Raw genomic sequence first — 23,897 nt, forward strand, 5'->3', positions numbered from 1 at the left:
ATGATGATGATGATGATGATGATGATGATGATGATGATGATGATGATGATGATGGAAACAAGAAAACAGCAAAATGCAATACATTAAAAATACCAAAAGTAAAGATAAAATAAAATAAAACAAAATAATATAAAACAAAATAAAATAAAATAAATACCTGCTGGGATAAAAATTTTCTCAACTTAAAAAGAAGGCCAAAGAGAAGAGACGTGTTCTTCACAATGATTTGAAGTGTGCTAGAGACGGGGCAGATCTAATATGGAGTGGTACGCTGTTCCACTAGTTTGGGGCGGCTACTGCAAAGACTCGATCGCCTCTGGTTATGAGCCTCGGTTTAGCTAAGTCCAGGAGCAGCTGAGTGGCTGACCTCAGCTCTCTAAGTGGAGAGTGGACATGAAGGAGTTCAGTAAGGCGGTGACAGTCCATTAAGAGGTTTGAAAGTTAACAATAACATTTTAAAATCAATCCTGTGACCAACAGGAAGCCAGTGGAGGGAGCTAAACACTGGTGTTATATGGTCCCTCTTCTTCTTTCCTGTAAGGAGGCGAGCAGCAGCATTTTGGACGAGCTGCAGGCTACAGTAATCATATCGAGAAGGTTTGATGGCATGGATCACCCTCTCTAGATCTTTAGGTCGGAGATAGACCTTTACCTTAGCTATAAGTCTCAACTGAAAGAAGCCAGACCTAACAACAGATTGTCAAATTTAAAAACACTGTCCAGATGAACACCAAGAGTCTTCACAGAGGAGTGAATCATAGGGGCTAGAGGACCAAATTAGTTTTGCGTGTTTTGGGCCATGTTCACTATTTACCACTTGGGCCACTATAGGTTCCTATCCAGATTACAACTTGCCCAGAGCACCACGTGTTTGGCAAAAAAGGCCCACATTCATAGAAAGTGCAGATATTAGCTGATATATGTAATGGAGGAAAAGTGAAAAGTAAACAAAAATAAATCCACTTAAAGTACAGACACATGGAAAATGTTCTTAAGTACAGTAACTAAGTAAATGTACTTTGTTACATCCCACCACTGTGGCACTGTTATAGTGCAACAAATATGCATAAAATATAAGAACATAGAAAACAAAGAGCAGAGCTCTCCTGGACGTTCCAAAGATTAACTGTTGTTAGAAATTAGTGAACAATTATTTCCTCCCTTTAATTTCCTTATTGACTTTTAAGAGTGTTGGGTGATTCAGGGGCAAACACTTCTGATTCACGTTTGTTGGTTGACGATCATGTTTAAATCATTATGTATTTATTAAGAGCATGTAACCAGCAGAGTTGTTATTGGGGAGATCCAAGCAGTAGGGAGATGCTATTTATTCATAGCACTAATAACAATAAAACCACTTAATGAGATCATTAGGAGTCACAGCAGAGATCCAAATATGATCTATTCTATTTCATGTATTTCATTAAAAGTATTTTTGTCTTACTTATTAACTGTCTGTAGGTTGTGACAGTCGCCACCAGAGGGCAGCAGAGGAGCAAGTCAGTCTGATGATGCTGTGCTCAGTCATTTATTAGCTGTTGTCATGTCTGTGTGAAGTCCTGTTTAATTAAAGCAATGCTGTTTGCACGTTGGAAAAAACACAAAGTTCAAAATACAAGAGAGGACACATTAAAGACTTTGTAATCGTAACATTGTCGACGTGTCAACTTGTGTTTGGGAGTTGTTTACCTGGTGTGAATGAGAAGACGTCAACCACAAAGTGACATATCTGCCCTTGTGACGTCTTTTTTAAAGCTGCGTTTTACGAGGTCAAAAGGTTGAACTGAAAAATCGTGTGAAAACTCATGTGACATCCAGGTGAGCTGTTGGTTTTTCTGACTCGTCTCCAGAGAAAACACTTTTATCAGGCAGCTGTGTATAAAACAAAGTGTTTGCCAAGTGAATTTGACCAATAATATCACACCAACAGTGCAGACACCCTCTCTGAAGCGTATAAAAGAATGCAGCCTGCCCACCTGTCTCCTTCAAACTCTCATTCTCATCCAACAGTGCAGATCATCTCCAACCCCTCGTCCTGCTCCTGTGACAGAGAGAGAGACGCCAACATGATCCTGCTCCTCCTTCTGTTCGCCCTGACCCTGGGTGCTGTGTCTCCTTCAGATGGACCTGCGATCCAGCTGCAGCAAGGAGACTGTCCCATGTTCTGGTTCAGCTTCAACAACTTTTAAGCTCTCTCAAAAGAGAGTTGAAAACTGGTGTAATACCATCGATGGCTTCCTGTTTCAGTGGATATTGTGATTGATGTGGTCTGTAGTCAGATTCTGGTTTGATGATCACAGGTTTCATGTTTCGAATTAAACCCACATCATGATTGCCTTGAGCCCTTGAAATGTTGTTTGTATAATGTAAATATGCATGTGCATATTGGGCGTCTGTATGTGTGTCTGGTACCAGTTGAACAGCCTTGAAAGTGTGAACAACAGATGTAAATCGTTTTCTATACACTTTCAAAAATGGATTATACTGAACTACAGGATCTGATGTCTTTTCCCAAAAGTCAGCATTGCCAAAAAATGTTATCCACGGCCCCAAATCTTGCCATTTATAATTTTTGTGTTTTGACAGCAAGACATGTGAGTGTGAACCAGGAACGTCAAAAAAGGAAAGCATCCTCTGAACATCTGTGAAGGAACTGAGAGGGTGACTTATTTTCTGATTTGGGAAAAATTACAGAAACAGCACATCTATGTTCATTCCAGAACATGCAACTTAGCGATTACTTCTCTCTCACACAACTTTCTTTACAACTTTCTGTAAACCATCTTTTTTCAAAACCTGCATCTTTCCCTTCGTGTATGTGTGCAGTGCAGTGTAAATTTTCTGGATGCATATACATGGTGTCTGGTCTTAGTGTGACTGAATGGGCCTCATCCACTAGATCAGTGTTGATGGATGTGACAACAGATGAACAGAGATTCCACTCATACACATATAGCAGTGAATCAGCATTACACTTAATTCTTGTGTAAATCTGTGGTGGATCCTGATCAGCCTTTCGAACCACTACGACTCCTGATGGGGTGTAAACGAGAGAAATGCCCAAAAGACACATTACATCTCTTGCCATCAAATTAATTGGACAACATGAGGATAGCAAAAATGAACATTTGAATTTTTCTGTGATGCTATCACTACATATTGAGGGAGTCGTGAATTTTTCAACCACGGTGTTTCCTGAAGCCCCCACAGATCTAACAAATCATCCGCTCATTTTAGGATGTGTGTCAAACATATCACTCTTGATGACTGAATGTGTTGCTCCTGAAACTACAAGGAATGTAATCTCTTTCCCTAGCACTGTGAGTGTGTGCGTTGGCATATTAGCATATGCATCTGATTGATATTTAACATATGTTCCTATCATTAGTTTGTCTTTCTTTTCTAAAAAATCAATTATTTACTTCTGTGATAAATGTTTGTGTTGGTGTGGTGCATTCACCCTCTTGATGTGTGAGGTGTTCGTCATGATAGAGAGGCCCTGTGGTCATCATATTTACTATTAACCATGATACACACACACGTGCACAGGCACAACTCTGCTCCACCTCGTCCACAGAGCAGAATAATTGTGCAGAATGAGTTATTTATTGTAATATATTGTTTATTCATGTGTTTTAAAGTTGAAAAAATTGTTAATGTGCCAGAGGTTTAACACGTGCACACACATCAGATCAAAAAGGTGTTTGTGGGTTTGAAGCTGCACTGCTGGAATGTAAAAGTATGTGTTGTGTTTTATGGCCACTTGAGGGCAGCAGAGGAGCAGGTTGGTGTGATGACGTTTGAGAAAACCACAGGAGGTTGCATTCAGTATTTTATCATTGTCATAACTGTGTAAAACATTTTTTATAACAATGTTTAAATTCTGTTTGCATGTTAAAAGAAAAACACAAAGTTCACAATGCAAGACAGGACACATTGAAGGCTTTGTACTATTGTAATATTGTCTATGTGTAAATATACGCCTACAGTTGTTATGTTGTTATTACTTATCTGTTGTAAATGGAAACCAAAAGAGTCAACAATGAAGCAATACGTCTCCCCCTCGTGACCCCTCAGCCTTCAGATAGCTGGAGCTACCCGTCTTTTCTAAAGCTTTGTTTTACTATGTGAACATTTTACTGAAAATGAATAAACTATAGGTTTTGTGTGACATCCACGTGAGTGGGTGGTTTATTTCGCCTGCGTTCACTCACACTGTGGTTGTATATTACTGAAATGTCCAATGATATCAAACACCCTCTCTGAAGCTCCCAAAAAGAAGATGGCGGAGGTGGGAAGCTGTTTTAGAGGAATGTATTTGGTCCATCTTCGTTTTCTTTTTTAACACTTACACTATAAGAAACTCCATAGACAACACCAAAATATTCAGAACTCAGTGGATCCCTTGTGTTATTAAGTCTAAATTGACAGGTAGATCATAAATGTATTACTTTTGAAATCCTGGTCCTTAAATCATAAACCAGATTTGCACAGTTCTAAGGAACATGAGTAAGTAAAAGAAAGAAAATCTTCCACTAAACTGGACCCATTCAAGACAGTGGTATCAAGCATTTTGGGCTTGTCAAATTAAAAGCCAAGTGAGAAAATAAAATGAAATGATAAGGTTTTTGTATTAAGATGTTTGAATCATGATTCTAAACTGCTGGACAAACTCATTTTCTTACTTCTAAAGAAAATGTGTACTATTTAACTGGATCCAGCCCGTTCACTCCGCTCTGCTTCGGCCAATCGACTTGTTGCTCCCTCACTGCGAGTTAAACACTCATCAAAATCACGACTGTTTGCTGTCCTGGCTCCTAAATGGTGGAATGAGCTCCCCATTGACATCCGGACATCAGAAAGTTTACACATCTTCCGCCGCAAACTAAAAACACACCTCTTCCGACTATACCTTGAATAACATTTTCAAACTAACAATTTATTAGCACTTAAATGGCACTTACTTATAGCACTTTGTAGTTTTGCTTTTTTGAAGAAATTGTACTTTCTCAATTCTTGTTGTTCTGGGTTTGTACCCTCATGGTTGAATGCACTTATTGTAAGTCGCTTTGGATAAAAGCGTCAGCTAAATGAAATGTAATGTGATGTAATCTATTACGAAGCCTCCAACTGTATCAAAGTGAGTCAAGAATTTCCAAAGGAAAAGCTCAGTACAAAGGTAAAAGTAAATGATCAAATCTGTAGATCTATGGCAGCTGCTGATGCCCAGTGATCTCAGCAGCTTCCCAGAAAGGGCAAAGGGAACATTGAACTCACTGGTATTTAAATAGCACTGATATCAGATGTATCATTGACAGATAGTTTGTCTCTTTTCATTGCTGTTTATCGGTTTGTTAGCTGGATTTCGAAAGATGTTTTTTCACCAGTGTAATGTTTCGTGCAAACTCTGATTGGACCATTGGACCACTCATTATTGATTACATTAAGATAAACAAAAAACTGTGGCTCTATTATGGTGCAATAAATATGCATAAAATCTAAGAACATAGAAAAACAAAGAGCAGAGCTGTCCTGGACGTTCCAAAGCTAAATAGTTGTTGATATATAGTGAACTATTATTTCCTCCTTTATTTTCCTTATTGTCTTTTTAGAGTGTTGGGTGATTCTGGGGCAAACACTTCTGATACACGTTCGTTGGCAATGCTGTTTGCATGTTAGAAAAAACACAAAGTTCACAATACAAGAGAGGACACATGAAAGACTTTGTAATCGTAACATTGTCGATGTGTCAACTTGTGTTTGGCAGTTGTTTACCTGGTGTGAATGAGAAGACGTCAACCACAAAGTGACATATCTGCCCTCGCGTCGTCTTTTCTAAAGCTGCGTTTTACGTGGTCAAAAGGTTTAACTGAAAAATGCTGTGAAAAATTATGTGACATCCAGGTGAGCTGTTGGTTTTTCTGCCTCTTGCTCAGAGAAAACACTTTTTTCTGTGCAGCTGTGTATAAATAAATCAGTTTGCCAAGTGAATTTGACCAATAATATCAAACCAACAGTGCAGACACCCTCTCTGAAGCGTCTAAAAAAGCAGCCCGCCCACCTGTCTCCTTCAAACTCTCGTTCTCATCCAACAGTGCAGATCATCTCCAACCCCTCGTCCTGCTCCTGTGACAGAGAGAGACACCAACATGATCCTGCTCCTCCTTCTGTTCGCCCTGACCCTGGGTGCTGTGTCTCCTTCAGATGGACGTGCGATCCAGCTGCAGCAAGGAGACTGTCCCATGTTCTGGTTCAGCTTCAACAACCGCTGCTACAAGTACGTGGCCACACAGATGACCTATGCTAAGGCAGAGCTCAACTGTTTGTCACAGGGAACCAACCTGGTGTCTATCCACAGTCTGGAAGAACATAATTTCGTCCAAACCCTGATTGAGAACTTTGACCATGCTAATGGAAAAATCTGGCTCGGACTCAGCGACCTCCAAGAAGCAGGCAGCTGGATGTGGTCTGATGGTTGTCCGGCTCGTTTTTTCCTTTGGTCCTCAGGAGAGCCAACCAACTACGCAAATGAAGGCTGTGTTGACAAGAACTATCACACAGATAGGAAATGGAATGATCGACATTGTAATGACCATATTCCCTCTGTTTGTGCATCTCGCATTATGTGTCCTCAGTGATTGTTAAGTCTGATTTAACCTGGTCACTGATCACCTGATGCTTGTTGACATGAAATAGTCCTCATCAATAAAGATACAAATGCACACTTCTATGTTTGTACTCGCTTACTTTTCGTACCTGTTGGAGACTCTGATGACCCCAGTGGTCGATTGAAGGAACAGCCTTAAAACAGATAACTCATGTTAACGCTGTGGATGATCTGTGTACATATATACAGATGTGCACTGGTGGCCTTTTAAAGATTAAATTAAATAGAAAGTTAATTAAAGAGTTTGCAGAGTTTCTAGAAGACGGAATATTGTTGGGATGTGTAAACAGCTGCTTCTGTCTCATCGGAGCTGATTCCAGCTGGCATGAACAAAGCGTGTGCGAGTGTGTGTGTGGTCAGTGGCAGTAACATTTGTAGTGGAATAGATAGGAGTTAAGTAGAAATCCTGAAAACTGTTCTTTCTTCTTCTGTTTTTTAGTGAATGAACTTAAATTAAACTGTTAATCTCTCTCTCTCTCTCTCTCTCCCTCTCTCTCTCTCTCTCTGGGATAACCACGCCCATATGCCGTTTTCGCGCGAACCCCTGGACTGTACCTTTGAGAGAGCAGGGGGAATCAGAAGAGAGACTATTCTTAAACACGAAAACAAATCCTCAAAATATGAATTGAATAGAATCTGGCATTTTAAACTAACTTGACTGGTAACAAACTCTAAGTCTTACAGTCGTGTGACACCACTGCATGTTTAGATATAAGCCTTCAAAAAGATAAAACCCCCGGCGGTGGGTGAACCTTACCTCCCCCCGCGGTTAGTTTTTAAATCCTCCTCCATTCACTGGATTTTAGGTTAAAACGTTAAAAGACTGAAAACTCTCTGTTGCTCTGAAACTTGTCGTAACACGGAGATAAATCAAAAATGACCCTCACGTCAAAGGTAAGCGACAGAATCACGCGTTTAAACGTAGCTCGGTCTCCTGCTGTGTCAGTGGAGAAGAAAAGTGCTCACGTTGTTGTCGGGATATCCTCCATTGTTAGGACACACCGGATAAAGTGGTTTATTTTGGCTGTAGCTAGCTCACCATGCTAACCCAGACTTCCTGTATTCACCGTGTGTACTTTATATTAGTCACAGAACTGGTCTCACGCCATTGTTTTGAAGCAGCTAACTGACACGTGGCCAGCTGCACACCAGTGTTCGCCGTTTACATGTCGTGCAGTGAAATGATGATGATGTCCTAAACACAAATGGCTGCAGGGTCATTGTTTTGTTTAGATGTGATTGGAGGGTCCAATCTGCATCGTCCTCCCATTGGTAGGTCAGAGGTCAACACCCCCTTTTGGCTGAAGGGGATGGTGCACGAGATTTATTAATAATAATTATAATAATGATATAAATAATACACTTTAAATAGACATGGCAGTTTCATTTATAAAGCACATACACAGGTAGATTCAACGGACATTAACAATAGCACAGAGACTAAATTAAATGAGGATTTAAAATCAGAACAGTTAAAAACAAATATCAAGCAAATGAAAAGATTAAAAACAGAAGAATAAAAGAGGTAAAGGAATTAAAAAGGGTATGTCTCTATAAAAGTTTAGAAATAAGTTGAAAGAGTAAAAATAATAAAATACATCCATGGTATGACCTTGTAAGTTAGCAAAGTTAAAGACACTATTATACAGGAAAAGATGGTAAAATAGTATTTGGGGAAAATGGGTTAAAGCAATGTTAAAATGACATTGAAGATAAAAGATATCACATGGTTGAATAAGTTGTCAGAAAAATAAGTTTTGGGCATTTCTACTAGTGGGGGTTTGTGCCAATCTTTGGTGCATGATTACAGGAAGCTGCTTCATCGTAGTTTTTTGTGTGGCACGTTCAACAAGCCAGCACGAAGGGGCCTCAGCAAGTGGATAGAAACATAACCTGGTAGACAATCTTAAAGATAAGTTAATAAGTTAATTTTATCAAGTTAGACATTACCCTCTGAAGCTTTCTGGAGCTGATAAGAAGATCAGTCTTGCATGCAAACACTTAAACTCTAATACTGTGCTTTGAACTGAAGATCTGTTCATAAAACCTGCTCCATCTCGCATCAGGGCTTTTCCATCCAGGTGATGCCGACAAGTAGCACAATCATTTTATTCTTCCCACCACTGATGGACTCTTGCTCCCTCTGGTGTAAAGTGTGAAATTGTGTCCACCAGACTGGTGTCTTCACATGGTTTGATTAAAAGATTGGTCCAGAATGTGCAGCTGTTGGTCTCTCGGTTGTAAAGTCAAGTGTATACACACATACCTAAGGAAACACTGTCTTCATAATGTCTTGCCAGTTGTACCCAAATGTTAATCAGTGGAATTCAGACTTTTAGTTCTGTGTTGTGATGATAACACCTAAGATTTAGTTTAGTATGACGCTTAATATTAGCAAAGTTCTCAAGGTCTTTTCCATCTTCTGAATCTTTTACAATTGTTTTCAAAATACATTCTGAGTCTATTCAATGCATAAACAATCATAAACGCACCGTTATGTCTAATATGAACCTTTTAGAGAAATGTAATTCATTGCCTACTTTTGTATTAACTTATTATATATTTTATTTAAGGAAATTAAGTTTTGATCTTTTTTTATTATTGTTTTACATCTTATTTTCTATGGTACTGCGTGAAGTTAGAAAACTTAGTGTTCATCCTTCATGGTTTATCTGCAATGAAGATAAATTGTTTATTTTCATTCAGCTATACTGATGTATTTTCTTTACATCATAATCCCTTCGTTGTGATGCCCTTAAGTTTCCATTTTGTCCATGTTTTTGTGGTTATATGTTGAATAATTTGCTGAATATACTTATCTGCCCTCAGGCCCCATGTTTCAAATCCAAGTTCATCACTGCTGAGCTTGCTCGTCTGTTCAGTCAGTCAGACAGCGAAGACGAATTTGAGGGTTTCCTCGAAGACGAGGAAGAAGAGGATGAAGGACGTCGTTACAAACGGCTGAAGACCAAGGTATGAAATGGTTAAAGATCGTTCCATTATTTGATGATAATGTTTGATATTGCAGCCAAGGCATCTCTTTGGTTTTCTCTCAGATGGTGTATTCAGAGGAGGACAGCGATGTGGACACAGGCTTTTACTCTGATGGCGACGATGCTCCCCCACCAAAAAGAAGGAGTCTTTTAGTAGCCCTGAGGTGTGTTCACTGGTCTGCACGATAAACAACAGTATATAGCAAGTGCCCTCACAATTATACACAATTTCAATTTCTGAATGAATAACTTGTGAAATATCGATGAAATAGTGTTTGTGATTTGGCAAAGCAATGTTAAATGGGTATAACTTGTGTTTATTCAGTATTAATCCTGTGGTCCAATTTCACAAGGGAATGTATTACCTCCACCATGGAGGTTGTTTTCATCTGTGTTTGTTTGTTAGGTACTTTGCAGGATCATGAAAAAACTACTCAACAGATTTCTATAAAATTGTGTGGTAGAGAGAGGATATGATCTAAGGAAGAACCTATTAAACTTTGGTGCAGATCCAAGATTCTTTATTTCCACATTTTCATTGATATCTCAGAGAATAATTCATGGATCTTGATGAAGAGAATAAGACATGTTTAGGGGACTGATATGTATGAGTTTGTGCAAGTAGTCGCAGATCCAAATAAAAATCCACATCTACTTAATTTAAATGTGGTTCCATAAGGGGACTGTTGAGCCTGTACCTGTTTCATGAAAATTGTGTTGATTCTCCCGAGACTGAAAAAGGATCCTTCTTTCATCTCGTTTTCAGGTTTCCCGTGAAAAGACTGTCGGCTCCCAAACAGGAGGCGAACAAAGACAGTCCTTCTCCGCCGAGAACCAGAGGAAGGCAGAGGATGAAGCAGAAGCAACACAAAGATGCAGAGGAGGAACAGCTGGAGGACGAAGAGGAGGACGAAGAGGAGGAGGAGGAAAAAGAGGAGGTCCTGTCTCAGAGTCTTAGAAAACGAGAGAAGAACATTCAGGAGAACAAGGCCATGGTGATTAACCATCACAATATTTTGTATGAATTCTCCATATTCAGACAAACTTTGTGATCCGGATATTTAAAATATCCCAGTCCCTCGTTTGTCAGATGTCCTTGACTCAGTTTTTCTTTGTTGTCGTCTTTCAGCTGTCTAAACTGTTTGCTGATTTGACCACCATGGCTGACCTGACTCTGCCCACCACCCTTCAAGTGAGTATACACACTAGCACCAATTTCCCTCAAACTTGCATTGAGGTTTTTTTATACTCTAAGTCAGTAATGGGGTTGCTACAGTTTTTTGTCCTGCTCTAAATTGCAAACACTTGTCTTTTATTTCTGCAGAAGAAGAAGAGGCAAGCGACACCACGGAAACGCAAGTTCGAACCAGAGATGGGGTCAGAAAGGAGGAACCCTTCCCGTAAGGCTCGTCCGCCTGAGAACTTTGGGGTGGAGGAAAAGAGCGCGCCGGTCACCCACAGGAGCCCCAGGACTGTAGACATCAGGAGACTGGTGGAGGTACGTCATGCAACACAACCTGTTTAGAAGAATCTTCAGTGAAGTACGTACATTTGTGCACTTAAGAGTCCGCTGTTTCAAAAAACAAATTATACTCAGAAGAAAGTGCAATTTAGATTTTACACAACACTTTGTATTGAAACCTTACTGGCTACATGTTTGTGTTCTCTCAGTTGTATCTCTGTATTGTGACTCGACAGGTGGACGAGGAACATGCTGGAGAGGGTCGGAAAAAAAAGAGGAGCGGTGGTTCAAGGAAGAGTCAGTTTGTGGTGAGGTCAGTGGACGACATCACAGAGGAAGACCTGGACAACATAGCATACCGCAGCAAGGACAAGATCTGGGACAAAGACCATGTGAGTCACATCAGGACTGTGCCACTTCACTGCTGTTAGTCAGGGTTGTAATTTCAGGCATCAGGGTTAGTGTATTCATTCACTGTATGTGTGTGTGTTTTTTTCTTCAGGGCAGCTCATGTCACCAGTGCAGACAGAAGACTCTGGACACCAAGACAGTGTGTCGCAGTGGTTTCTGTGTGGGGGCCAAAGGTCAGTTCTGTGGGCCGTGCTTGAAGAACCGCTACGGAGAGGACGTAAGCACTGTGCTGCTCGACCCGGTCAGTGCTAAAACTTGCATATTAAATATTTAATTTTCCATGTCTCACACTGTGGGTTTGGTGAACTTGAAGTCTTCTGAGACTCTAATCAGAAGACGAGAGTGTCCGCACTTCAGTTGATGATACCTGGGACAAGTTTGTGTGGGGGACATTTCACCACTTGTCCAGCACCTAGTGTTTGTCAAGTTTGGATGTGCATGCTTTTGTATACTTTCTGATCTTCTGGGACTGAAACTTTGATTTTCCAAAGCATTATTAGTTACAGATTAATAAACTGTTTTATTTGCTTGTTAGTAATAAACTTCCATTGTTCAATTCTTTCTTGTTTTGAATTTTATCTCTTTTACAAAAAGTTATCATACATAATAAGTGGTCAGGAGCCACGCTGACGAGCTTAATTTTGCCCACTAAAACAATGTCAATGTGTCTTGACCTACATTTTTACCATGGATGTCTCAAATACAACATGGACAACATGGACTCGCTTGTGTAGAGTCAGAACGTGCTTATTCACCTGCATTAAATTTGGAGCATTCATTTCCAGACGTGGTCGTGTCCCCTCTGCCGAGGGATGTGCAACTGCAGCCTGTGTCGTAAGAAGGAAGGCCGCTGCGCTACCGGCATCCTGGTGGGATTGGCTCGCTACAACGGCCACGGCAATGTCCATGAGTATCTGGAGAGGTGGGTCTCCTCATTCTCACTGTACGGCTTAATGTTCCAGGCTGGAAGCCCCTCAAACTAAAGTTGGTAAAATTAAGTTTTCTGACAGCAGATACCAATCTTGTCTTGTTTTTTTTCTCCATCTCAGTATTCAGAAAGAGCTGCAGTGAAGTCCAGAGTGATGAGCAGTGAGGAGAACCAGCTGTGACCTGGAGGAGGCTGTGGTGCTGCACAGTACTGTAGAACCTATTACAACGCACATCTGTAGGTTTAGATCATCTTACTAGAGAAACGACAGCTAAAAGACATTTGTTTTTCTCATGTCACTTTCTAAGGCACATACACTGTTAATATGTTTTATAAATGTTTTATATAACCTGAGTTAAGGCTGCATTAGATGCAGGAGAGATTTTATTGTTCTGAAGCCAGTTGTTAGTTTTGAGTTGTACATGTTCTTTGGAATGTTTTGACCCTTGATTTTTAGTTGAGAGGTTAATTTCTGTTCTGATCTTAAACATAGCCTTTTGTACCTGCTATTTTTCAAAAAGTCGTACAGTTTCCTTGTCATTCCACTGTACATTTGAATAAAGAATGGCATTATCTAACCGATTTGCCATGTTTATGTAACTCTATCCATGTAGGCTTTTATCTGGTGAATACTTGTTTCAGCTCTCACACTAAAGCGTGACTTGGGCCTCATTTCTCCGTCCGACCCAACGAGAACCTGAGCGAGTTGTGTCCGACTCAAGCCCGAGAGGTATTAGAGTTATTCTGTCCGAATTCTTGTTGACATGGTTACAGCCGGCAACGTTCATAAGAAGACTGAGCACCTTGTAAATGGCCATAAAAAATATTTGCTTTGACATTTATTTTTAAGCTATTGCCCACAAGTCACAAGCTAAGAAGTTGAAGCACGATGTTAAGTCGCTCTCTATCTCACACGTCTTTAAAGCAGGAAAAATCAATCCTGACACCTTTTGATTGCTGCACCATAGTTTCTTGATTGGGCTGCAGCAGGGGAGCATGCATACGATGGGGCAGCTTATTTTGTGTGGGTCTCTGGCTGTTATGTATCTGGTCAGCTTTCCCAGCTTGTTAGGTCAGATCTGAGTCAAATGGCGCCTGAGGCTGGGAACCAGTCGGCTGATGACCAGGTACCTAAGGGTACCTAAGGGTCGCAGCACCGTCAGAGGTCACCCTGAGGTCATTGATACTTTACGAGGCATCAGTTCCGGGTAATGTGTGTGAGGAATAGAAACGTATATTACACCTTTTCATCAGTGATTAGACACTGTCAAAAAGGAAGTGGCCCATCAAGTCTATGGTCTTACGTTGCACACTCATTACTAATGTGAGTGTGTGAACACTGTTGTGATCCAAAAATCTACAGACATCTTATAATCTTTTATACATTATAAATTAAAATATCTGTATTCATAAATCTGGTGTCATTTCACATCCAATGAGATTAAAACACTCGAGTGAAAACTTCAAAAATCCATGTTCTGATATTTAGAGAGTTCATTCCATTCCCTTCTTACCTCCACAAACACCTGAGGGTGCAGAGAGAGGTTGTAGATGTCTGTGTTTTTGAAGTGCTTCAAAGGGGTGAGAGATGTCAGGCGTACGTGAGCTGCTTACAATGTGATGCTTTTTGTAGCCCGACAGTCAGTGACCTGCCGGTGAACTCTCTCAGGTCAGTTTGGCTGTACCTCGGGTACACTTAATGTTCAGTGGTTCATGTTTTCTGAGGTAGACTGTGTATTCGCTCAGTGTTCCTCCATACAAATTGAAACAACAATCAGTAATAGATAGGTCCTGGAACTGAATGGTCACAGGTTCGATTCTTCCAGCATCAACTTCCATCAATGGAGCAGCAGTTGCTTCCAAAGGAAAAACAGATACTTCAATTTAACAGTTTTAATCACTTTATTGTCAAGTGTTATGCAGGCAAAGCATTTTTTTCTGCTTCAAGTTGGGTTTTTTCTTATTTTTTTATTGACATAACACGTTTGTACAAACCAGTTTTAAAAATATCAATAAACTGGAGCCTTTGAGGCTAACCTGGCAAAAAACTCATTATCAAATGTCATGGAGACGAACAAACATCTTTAGAAAAAGATTTACAAATGAGATGTCACTACAAAATATCAAAGAAAGAAAAGTCGGTTGTCACACAAAATATTACCAAAAACATCTAAATTTGTTTGGTATCAACCTTTTTCAACGTTAAACAATAGTAACTTTTTTTGCTTTCTTCTTCTTTTGTTATTTATTTTTCTCCAAAAACATGTTATGGCCCAAAGAGAAGAAGAAATTAACAGCAATGGTCGGACGTAGAAAAAAAAAAAAACAGAAGCACAAAGAGTAAAGAAGAGAGAGAAGCGGCACTACTGCAAAAAACTGAAACATGCTGTACACAACCTCAGAATTAACGCACACAAATACGAGTCCAGCAAAAGGCAAATATTACAAATCAAGGATAAATAATAAATTAGCCGAACACAGTGGGGTCCTGTGTGTTAACATACGGGGGAGGGGGCTTTTTAAAACAAACGATAAATTCCATAAAATAAACGTTTCTTTTAATTAAAAAAGCACTGAACTAACACAGAGCAACACCACCAGAAAACATCTCAAATATCCACACAGCTAAATAGCCCGACCCACGCCCACCCGCAGCTCTTATCGCCGTCTCCCCTCCCTGTGCTGTGGTCCGCTCTCGGCGTCACCCCCCCCAAATAATGCCGGAGAGCTCCCATCTCTCTCTCTGTCCACCTCACTCTGAAGCTCCCTCCGTACAACAGCTTGTGTTAAGGCAATTGTGGTACATCGGTCATGTTGACAGGGTTAGAGGTGGGAAGGGGGTTGTGACCAGAGCACAGAGAGGAGAAAGCAACGTCCATGACAGCGCAGCCATCTGACAAAACCGCTGTCTCACCTACCAGGTACCACCTGATGGTGAACCGCAGCTGTGATGCTGTGACGCCACCCTGTGGTACCTGCAAGGTGACCCGGCTTTGTTCGGACAACAGCTCTGCTTGCAGATGTTTCCCCGAACCTTGCGACGAACTGGCATGAAAACTTCCCCTGACAATGTAAACATGGTTTCACTAGGATTGTCATTAAAGTATTGCTTTCACTACACAAACAAAGTTGTAGAAAGCTAGATTGTTATTCTCTATAGAAACCTCTTTTTTTCTAATGGCCACTGCACCTCATTAGGAATGCATTATTTATAAATCTTTTATATGTGCTTTTTTTTCTACTCTTATTTTTTATTTTAGAACTATCCCCTCTCTTCTTCACTAACAGTTTATCCGATGACTGGTCTCAACACCTGAATCTGATCTGAGGACTGAACCTGAACCATGAATAAAACTCAAATTAGGTAGATCCTCTCCGGGACAGCATGGGAACACAAACACACACTCATTCGTATGTATACACACAAACACGCACGCACACACACTCCAACCCCAGACTGTCCTGGCCTGTCACTGCTCTGCCACAGTCCTGTACTATGATTGACCCTCAGCACTGTCTGACAGGTATGAAACAGGAACACAACTTTGTGCATAGAGTTAGATTCTGCTGTGATTCGGAAAATGTCTCGGTGTTGGAAGAATTAAGAATTAGCATTCCCTTCCGTCTTGTACTAATCTACATTCCTTTACCCACCGAGCATGGAATTATAATAGATTCATTTTTATTAAAGCCAAACTAATCTGTCATATGTTTAGGCAAACTTTTTTTGTTATTATGTGTGTTAGTTATTTTTTTGGATTGTAGAAGTTAATATTTCTCGGTTTCTGTTCATCATGTGATTCCATCTCTCTTTTGAGTCCCTTTTTCATGAGAGAAGGTTTTTTAAAGTTATGTAAAACAAAAAAAAGAAAAGGTATCCACCCTCACAGTCCCTGCAAAGACTCAGAAGAACAGGAAGTCAGCCTTCAGCAAAGGAAACAGCAGTCAGTCGCCTATTCAAACTCCTCCTCTTCCTCCTCCTCCTCTTCCTCCTGGTGATTAGAAGTGGTGGGTGTAGCGGGGTTAGAGTCACGTGAGAGGGTCGCCACAGCGACAATCTGAGGGGAGGTGGCGAGGCCTTCGGGGGCGTCTTCTTCCATGTCGTCGGTGGTGATGATTGCCACCGCGGCTCCGCCCTTCTTGTTCTGGTGGGTCTTGATGTGCTTGGAAAGGTGGTCACTGCGCATGAAGCGCTTGGAGCATTCGGGACACTCGAAACGTTTCTCTCCTAGACGGGAAAAAAACGATTAGCGAAAAAGAAAATCACGGACATCTGCAAATTTTTGGGCTTTGAATGGATTTTGGGATCAGGGTGACCTACGTCACCAGACTACCACCCTGTACCTGTGTGTGTTCTCCGGTGTCTCTGCAGCTCATCGCTCCTGGTGAACCTCTTGCCACAAAAGATCCAGTTACAGACAAACGGCCTCTCGCCAGTGTGCCAGCGCAGGTGGGCCCTCAGGTGCGACGTCTTTCCGTACACCTTCCCACAGCCCTCCATGTGGCAGATGTGCTGCTTCTTCTTTGTGGGGTCCCCGCTGTTCCTGTAACACACACAGGCCACGAGTTAGCTGGACTGTATGTGTATTGTTGAACATATTCCTTAACTTATTTAACACTTCTAGTTTAGATATGATAATAGATTTGAATAAAACATCCTAAAAACACAACTTGAATCACATTTTTTTTTTTTTATTAAGATGAAGTAATTTTTGCACCTAATGCTAAAATATAATACATTTAAAATGTTACTGCAAAGCTGAATACCTTTGAAAGGTTTGAATATTCTCTTATATCTTTTAGGTGCTATCTCCTCATTACAATGTAAAGCTTTAGGTGGTGACAGGTTAGATCTGTCTCATTAAGAAACAAGCTGTGATCAATCCATCCCTCTAATCACTGATTTAATGTCCCAATATTTATTTGTTGTCTCCTGAATCATTATATATTCAACCAGAGTTTTACTACTGCACCGTTGCATAGTGTGTTTCTAATTTGTCCATACCTTCCCTCTCCGTCCCTGCAGTTTGGACAAGAGCAGGCGACACGTCTGAGCCTCTTGCTGGGGGGTCCCTCCTGGTCTGAAGAACTTTGTACAGAGCCCAGCTGGTCTGGACTCAACGATGAGCCGGGTGCCACATTGCTGACGGCGACTGTCACGGGAGATGACTGAAGTTTGATCCCATCCTGACCCTGTGGTTGACCTGAAAGGTGATTGGTAAAATGGCAAATAATTTGACGAATGTTGTATTATCTGTGGGAGTACAGTGGCTACCAGCCGGACATTCTGTTATAGTTCAACTTTGAATGGTAAATATATATAGAGTATAAAAAAACTGGAAAGATGGAACGTTGGATTGGGAAACTCATTCAGGATGTCACAACACAGTCACTTTCAGTGTCCTCACCCTGTAGACCGGTGATGGTGAGGGGAACACCCTGCAACTGGACTCCAGCGGTGCCCAGCCCTGCGATGCTGACCGTCTGCACCCCAGACCCGGGGTTGATTTGTGCTGCGCTCAGCGTCAGCGGGGCTCCACTAAGGGACACCAGCCCTCCGCTCCCCACCGTCGTCCCACCAGCCACCGGGGCCAGTGTCAGCTGCTGTGGCACTGCCGTCCCCAAACCACCCTGCAGGGAGACAGTCTGCCAGGTGATCTGCCCAGAGGGGGACAGTGTCGGGGTACGGATGAGGACCTGGGCTTGGTTCTGGAAAGCCTGGATGGGCTGAAGGGTTTGTCCGGGGGCTAGCTGGAGGGTCTGAATGTGCTGAGGTTGCTGCTGGCCCTGACTGTGGGGCTGCAGCTGGATCTGCTGCACCAACTGGTGCCCCACCTGACCCACGATCACCTGCTGTATGGTTCCTGTAGCATCTGTCTGGGTCAGCAGTCCGTTGGCCTGATTCTGGCTTTGAGAGTCTGCCTCACTGCTCTGTACTTGTGTGTCACCCTCTGATCCAGCAGAAACCACTTGTGCTGCTTCAGACACACTTTCCCCTTCAGCTACTGCTGTTGTCGAGCCAATTGATGCTGTAGCAGGAGCCATCCCGGACATTGCTGTTGTCACCAGCTGGTTGCCATTGGCAACAGAGAATGTGCCATCTGCTGATTGGATAAGCTGCACAGCCCCGCCCCCTCCAACATTATTGATCACAGGCAGAGCCAGGGTCATGCCACCGAGGTTTATGGGTACCGTGGTCATAACAGGAGTCTGGGAGCCGTGCAGAGTCTGCAGTTGCAGCGGGAAAGACTGTGCAGGACGGATCTGCAGTGGGACCGTCTGATTGGCTGTAGTTGTCAAAATGGCCTGCTGGTTGGCTGACTGGAGGATGGTCTGGCCTGGACTCTGGGTCTGGTAGAGCTGGACTTGCTCCGTTAGAGCCCCGAGGGAGGCCGTCTGAGCCGAGCTGATATGGATCTGCTGTCCATCTGCAGTCTGCAGGTGAGGGATGACCTGATACTGGACCCCGCCCCCGGCATTGGGCAGGTTCTGAACCTGGATGATCTGGAACTGCTGCTGCTGCTGCTGCTGATTGGCTGCAACACTGTTGGCCACAGCCTTCACCTGCCCAACAGGATAGATACAGTGATACAGTTAGGAGGACAAACTGACAGAAAACAATAAACATTCACTCAAAACTACAACGTCTACACCTCTTTTACCTTACGTCCACCTGGAGAGCTGTCATTAGCCAAGGTGGTGGCCACCGTCACTGCAACAGGCTGATTGGTGTTCTCCTTGGCCATAGTAGGAGCCGCTGTAATGATCTGCCAGCCGTTCCCCGTGAACTGAGCTGGGACCAGTTCCAGCTGTTGGGGGACCAGGGCCTGACCCCCTGCTGTGTCCAACACTATCTGGCCCTGGAGCTGACCGGCCTGCAGCTGGATCTGACCGGTCTGGACCTGGAACTGCTGCACCCCTGCCTGGGCCTGGGCCACCTCCACCCCCCCCTGCCCTCCGATCTTACTGCAGGTGGCTGCTAGCAGAGCCAACGGAGAGGGCTGAGAGGAATCCTGGAGGAGATGGGGAGAAAAGACAGCGGAAGGACAGAGGGAAAGAAACGGGAGTGACAAGGAAAAGTGGTAAGTCAGGGTTGGAGACAAACAGAGCTCATGTGCACAAATATGAAAGTACAACATGCAAGTTAAAGAAGCCAAAGGGAAGGGATGGGCAGGTAACTTAATGCACACTCCCACAGTGAACAATTTGAATAGATGAAGAGGAAGAGTAAAAGAGCGAGGGGTGGGGAAAACATGGTGCACAAAAAATAAACCACAAAAAGCTGAGAGAAAGCGAGAGAGAGCTGTCAGTGGAAGTGGGCGGTATTACAGGAAGCGAGTGGGTGGGCGTGTGAGAACCACATTTCTCTTTTCTCAGAACACTGGAAGAAAATGCCGCCTTCGCTCTCTCTCCTCCCTTTCAAAGGAACTAGGTCGCAGGCAAATTTTTAATGCTATACATCTCTCAACAGTGCACGGAAACAGCCTAATTTCCGAATCAACTACACTGGAGTGGCAAATAGCATGGCACCAATGCTTGTCATACAACAAAAGATGCACTTTAAGAGTGACTGCCTGGCGGAAAATGATCTCCCAAGAAATTTACAACCTCCTGAAGAGAAGCTAAAAAGGGAATAAAACAATCATAGAGCCACATACCGACACTGCAGGTCTTTAAATTAAATCCACACTTGGTTTTAATGCATTTTGACCCTAATTCAAACAGACAATTCAAAAGTGCAGTGGCTGGAGTGTGACAGCCATGTAAGCCTATTCATGAGGCTCTGGGCTGGCTCTCAGCAGGGCTGCACAGAAGCAGGAAGTTGAATTCACCAGAGAAACGCCCCCAGAGGTGTCTGGCTGGCTGGGAAGGGGAGGGAGCACATTTTTGTCCTGGAGGCAAGGCAAAAAGTAATGACCTATAATAAACTCTTATTCCATTCTCATTTGGTACCTGGGATCCAGAACTTTTCCCCCTTTTAGATGCTTTCCCTCCTTCAGTTCCAGATGATTCCTTCTTGGAGTCTGCAGGGAAACAGAGGACAGTGTTACAACAGCATCATCCCAGCAGTGTTTCTGCATGGTACAAAGTCCTAGGACAAGCGATGCCCCGTGTAAAAACCTGATCAAAAATGCAGATACAGCACAACAGAGGTGATCAGTGAAGGCGGAGGAGAGAGCAGTAACCTCATCATCAACATCAGAGGGGCTCAGGAGCCTCATGTGTCAGATGCAGAGAGAGGGAGAGAGGGGAGGAGAGGGGGAGGGTACCTACCACTCATAACGCATTAATATACCGAGGGGGAGAGGGTGTAGTTCACGGTAGAAGGCCGGCCGGGCACAGAGGCGGAGGACGGCCTATGTGTTCGGCGCTGGGCCGTGGCAGATCTGCCCGTTTGACGAAACCACCCACCGGCCAGGAAGGGCGGTGCCAAGCGCGGGGCACAACCAAGCAGCCCCGGATAACGGTAATGACGGGGAACACGGCGACGGTCCCCGGCGCGGCGTCACCTCTCGCAGCCCCGTCGTGCGCCTCTCTCACCGGATGGACGCACCATAAACGAGCGAATTGGCGCTTGTCAGGACGGTCTCCACAGAGAAGTTGTCGGTGTGTGACCGTGGAGGCCCACCCACTTCCATTTAAGCATCAGGACAACACCCTCTCCGCTGCTCCTGCCCGCCGCCGCCGCTCCTGTCGCCGCTCCTGTCGCCGCGCGGACGCCTCGTCTCCGTCCGTTGCGCACCGAATACAAACCGTCACCGCCGTTTGTATTTTTCGCGTATTCCCTTTTTTTTCTCCGTGCACGGTTGATTATTTTAAAAGGGGGAGATACGGGGGAGATGGCTGTGGCTTTTGTGGGCGGACGCGCTCCTCCCACATATTCAGATTGGACGACGGGGCTCGGCGTGCGAGGGTCGAGATGGGAGTTGTATTTTGACGAGGCCTCGCCTTCCCGATCCGGATTGGGCAGCGCGCACTACAAGTCCCATGATGCCCCGGCGTGTGCGGCGGCGGCCGTGGTTGGTCGTCATGTTGGTGTGAGAGCGAGGGGGCGGGGCCTGGCGTGTTATGGGGGGTTGGGCGATCGGGAAAGGGAGGCGCGCGTGTGTATGAGTGTTTGTGCGCGCGCCGATGCGCGTGTCCGTTAGTTTCCACAGTGCAGTGTCACAGGATGAAGAAGAAGAAGAAGAGGAGCAGTGGAACACAAGTGTCATGTGACTTTAATTCTCATATAGAAAATCGTTTTGTAACTATATGTCACATGTTCACTGGGATAGTCGATCTATTTCCTCATTGTGTTCATTCATCAGCTCCACTTCTCCCCACAGCTCTAACTTTGAAGCCTACATCTTAAACAGAAATTAACGGGAACTGACAATAATATAAGCGGGAAACAATTATATGTTGGTTAAAAGTAAAGAATAATTTTAGTTGATCGATAAACAATCAATACCCAAAAGGTTTGGCAACTGAAATATCCTTTAAGGTATTTAATTGGCACAAACACTTTTTTTAATTCAATCAGATGGGATAATGATTGTTTTTATTTTTATTTCATATGGAGGAAAAATATGACATAAGTACAACTAAAGAAATAAAAGAACAAATGCATGAAATAATACAAAATTCAATTCGATGAAAAGAGCTATTTCTGTATTTATATTTGTATTTATTTCACTTGATTTACTTTATGTTTTGATTCGATTTAAAAAAGTAAATATATTTGGATTGTGGACTCGTACATTAACAATAACAAGCCAAAAAAATGCAATTTAGAGATGGCTGTTTTGAAACATGGGTTAGATAATTAATCAGCAACACAATAAATCAGTCATTTTTTAAAGCAAGAATGCCCCAATACTTGCTACTTCTAGCTTCTCAAATGTAAATATTTCCTGCTTTTCTTATGGTAAACTGAATATATTTGGGGGTTTGGACTCAAGGGAAAGCTGAGTCAGCTTGGGTATTAAGTTTCACAGAAAACATAACAGCCCCTAAAGCACCAGGGGAATGTACAGGGTTATCGGCTGTCCGCCAGAGCAGTAAGATCAGCATGGTGTGTAAAGTTGATTAGTGTTGATATACATCTTTATGTTACCCTAAAAATATGTGAAATGAGCAAGTTCAGCTCCACATGTCTGGTTTTTCTTACGCTGAAACATTTCTGATCAAGACTCAGTGGGTTTAGAATCTGACTTTTCTTCATCTGATGCCTGAAATGAAATATTGTTTTGAACATGGCTGCTGCTGCAGGCCTGATACACTGTCTGCTCATGTGGAGCACAAGTATTGTGGTTGTGTTTTCACAGAGACACACTCACACACCTGTAGTGGCCTGGAAACACACACACACACACACACACACACACACACACACACACACACACACACACACACACACACACACACACACACACACACACACACACACACATGCACTATAATTACTGCTGAAGCCAAGTGCCTTGATCCCGCCCCCTGGGCCATTCGGCAGCATGTTGCTAGGCAACGGGGTCTGGCCTGAAGAAGGGGTGTTGTCCGTGTCAGTATATGTGTGTGGTGGCGGTGATGGGGGTGTGATAGAAAGGCCATGGTCTGTAGATAACTACACCATGGAAAGCAGAGCTAATTTACTATATCCAGTGTTATTGTGATGTGTGTTGTTGAGAGGAATTAATTCACAGCAGCAGTAACTCAATAAAGTTACCTTCAACCTTTAGAGATCATGTTGATAACAAAGTGTTTTAGAGGCATCAAGAATTTAGGACCAACTCAGGAACAGAAAGAGCTGAAAATCCCAAAAAGCTGATGAATGATTTATTACTACAACGTGAAGAAAAGTAAAAATGGCTGTACTACTTGTTTTCCAGCTGCTGCCACTAGGTGGCGCCAGATACAAGCTGGGGCTTCTTAGTTTTTATCATAGACTTCATACTCATCGCTGCACCTGTCTCAGTGGGAGAATAATCAGATCTATTACTTCAGTAAAAGTATTAGCAATAACACAAAAAACCCACAAAAATACCACTGAATAAAAAAAGTTCTCATTTTAGTTGGGGGCCAATTTTTTTACTCACAGTTGTGCAGACGAGTCGTTTTATATTATCAAATTACAATCACAACACAATTCAAAAATCACAATGTGCTTCATAGGGCTAATTAGATTATTACATTATTGTAATTAATATATTAACTGGCTATTAATGCATTTACATGTTAGCAGAGAAGTAAAGCAAAATAGTAACTATAGATATAAAGTGAAGTAAATATTTGTGTGTGTGTGTGCCAAGTGTTAGATAGCTAAATCCACAACATCATATAAATTGAACAGGTTTTGAATATAAGTCTTATTCTGTGAAGTTAATATTGGTATTTATTGCTACTGCTGTTAGTATAAGATGAAAATATTCAGGTAAAGTTCAGCTTTGTAAAATT

General features: G+C 42.7%; 3 protein-coding genes across 3 annotated transcripts; 2 read left to right on the forward strand and 1 right to left on the reverse strand.

Moving 5' to 3' along the window:
• Nucleotides 1-6,050: 6,050 nt before the first annotated feature.
• Nucleotides 6,051-6,728, forward strand: LOC118124902 (lactose-binding lectin l-2-like). The gene has a single exon (XM_035183106.1). It carries the CDS (start codon nt 6,150-6,152, stop codon nt 6,636-6,638), a length of 489 nt encoding a protein of 162 aa, XP_035038997.1. The 5' UTR covers nt 6,051-6,149; the 3' UTR covers nt 6,639-6,728.
• Nucleotides 6,729-7,411: 683 nt separating this feature from the next.
• cdca7b (cell division cycle associated 7b) lies at nt 7,412-13,066 on the forward strand. Its single transcript, XM_035183009.2, has 10 exons — nt 7,412-7,561; nt 9,497-9,640; nt 9,724-9,824; nt 10,427-10,655; nt 10,790-10,852; nt 10,985-11,158; nt 11,359-11,514; nt 11,625-11,774; nt 12,319-12,455; nt 12,583-13,066. Exons 1-10 carry the CDS (start codon nt 7,544-7,546, stop codon nt 12,602-12,604), a joined length of 1,194 nt encoding a protein of 397 aa, XP_035038900.1. The 5' UTR covers nt 7,412-7,543; the 3' UTR covers nt 12,605-13,066.
• A 1,278-nt stretch (nt 13,067-14,344) lies between these two features.
• On the reverse strand, nt 14,345-21,353 carry sp4 (sp4 transcription factor). Its single transcript, XM_035183534.1, has 7 exons — nt 20,736-21,353; nt 20,415-20,485; nt 19,124-19,474; nt 17,870-19,025; nt 17,467-17,665; nt 16,806-17,005; nt 14,345-16,689 (listed from the first exon to the last, which is right to left on the reverse strand). Exons 1-7 carry the CDS (start codon nt 20,740-20,742, stop codon nt 16,415-16,417), a joined length of 2,259 nt encoding a protein of 752 aa, XP_035039425.1. The 5' UTR covers nt 20,743-21,353; the 3' UTR covers nt 14,345-16,414.
• Between the last annotated feature and the right edge of the window lie 2,544 nt (nt 21,354-23,897).

The sequence above is a fragment of the Hippoglossus stenolepis genome, chromosome 17 (genome assembly GCF_022539355.2).
Source record: "Hippoglossus stenolepis isolate QCI-W04-F060 chromosome 17, HSTE1.2, whole genome shotgun sequence".
Taxonomy (NCBI): Eukaryota; Metazoa; Chordata; class Actinopteri; order Pleuronectiformes; family Pleuronectidae; genus Hippoglossus; species Hippoglossus stenolepis.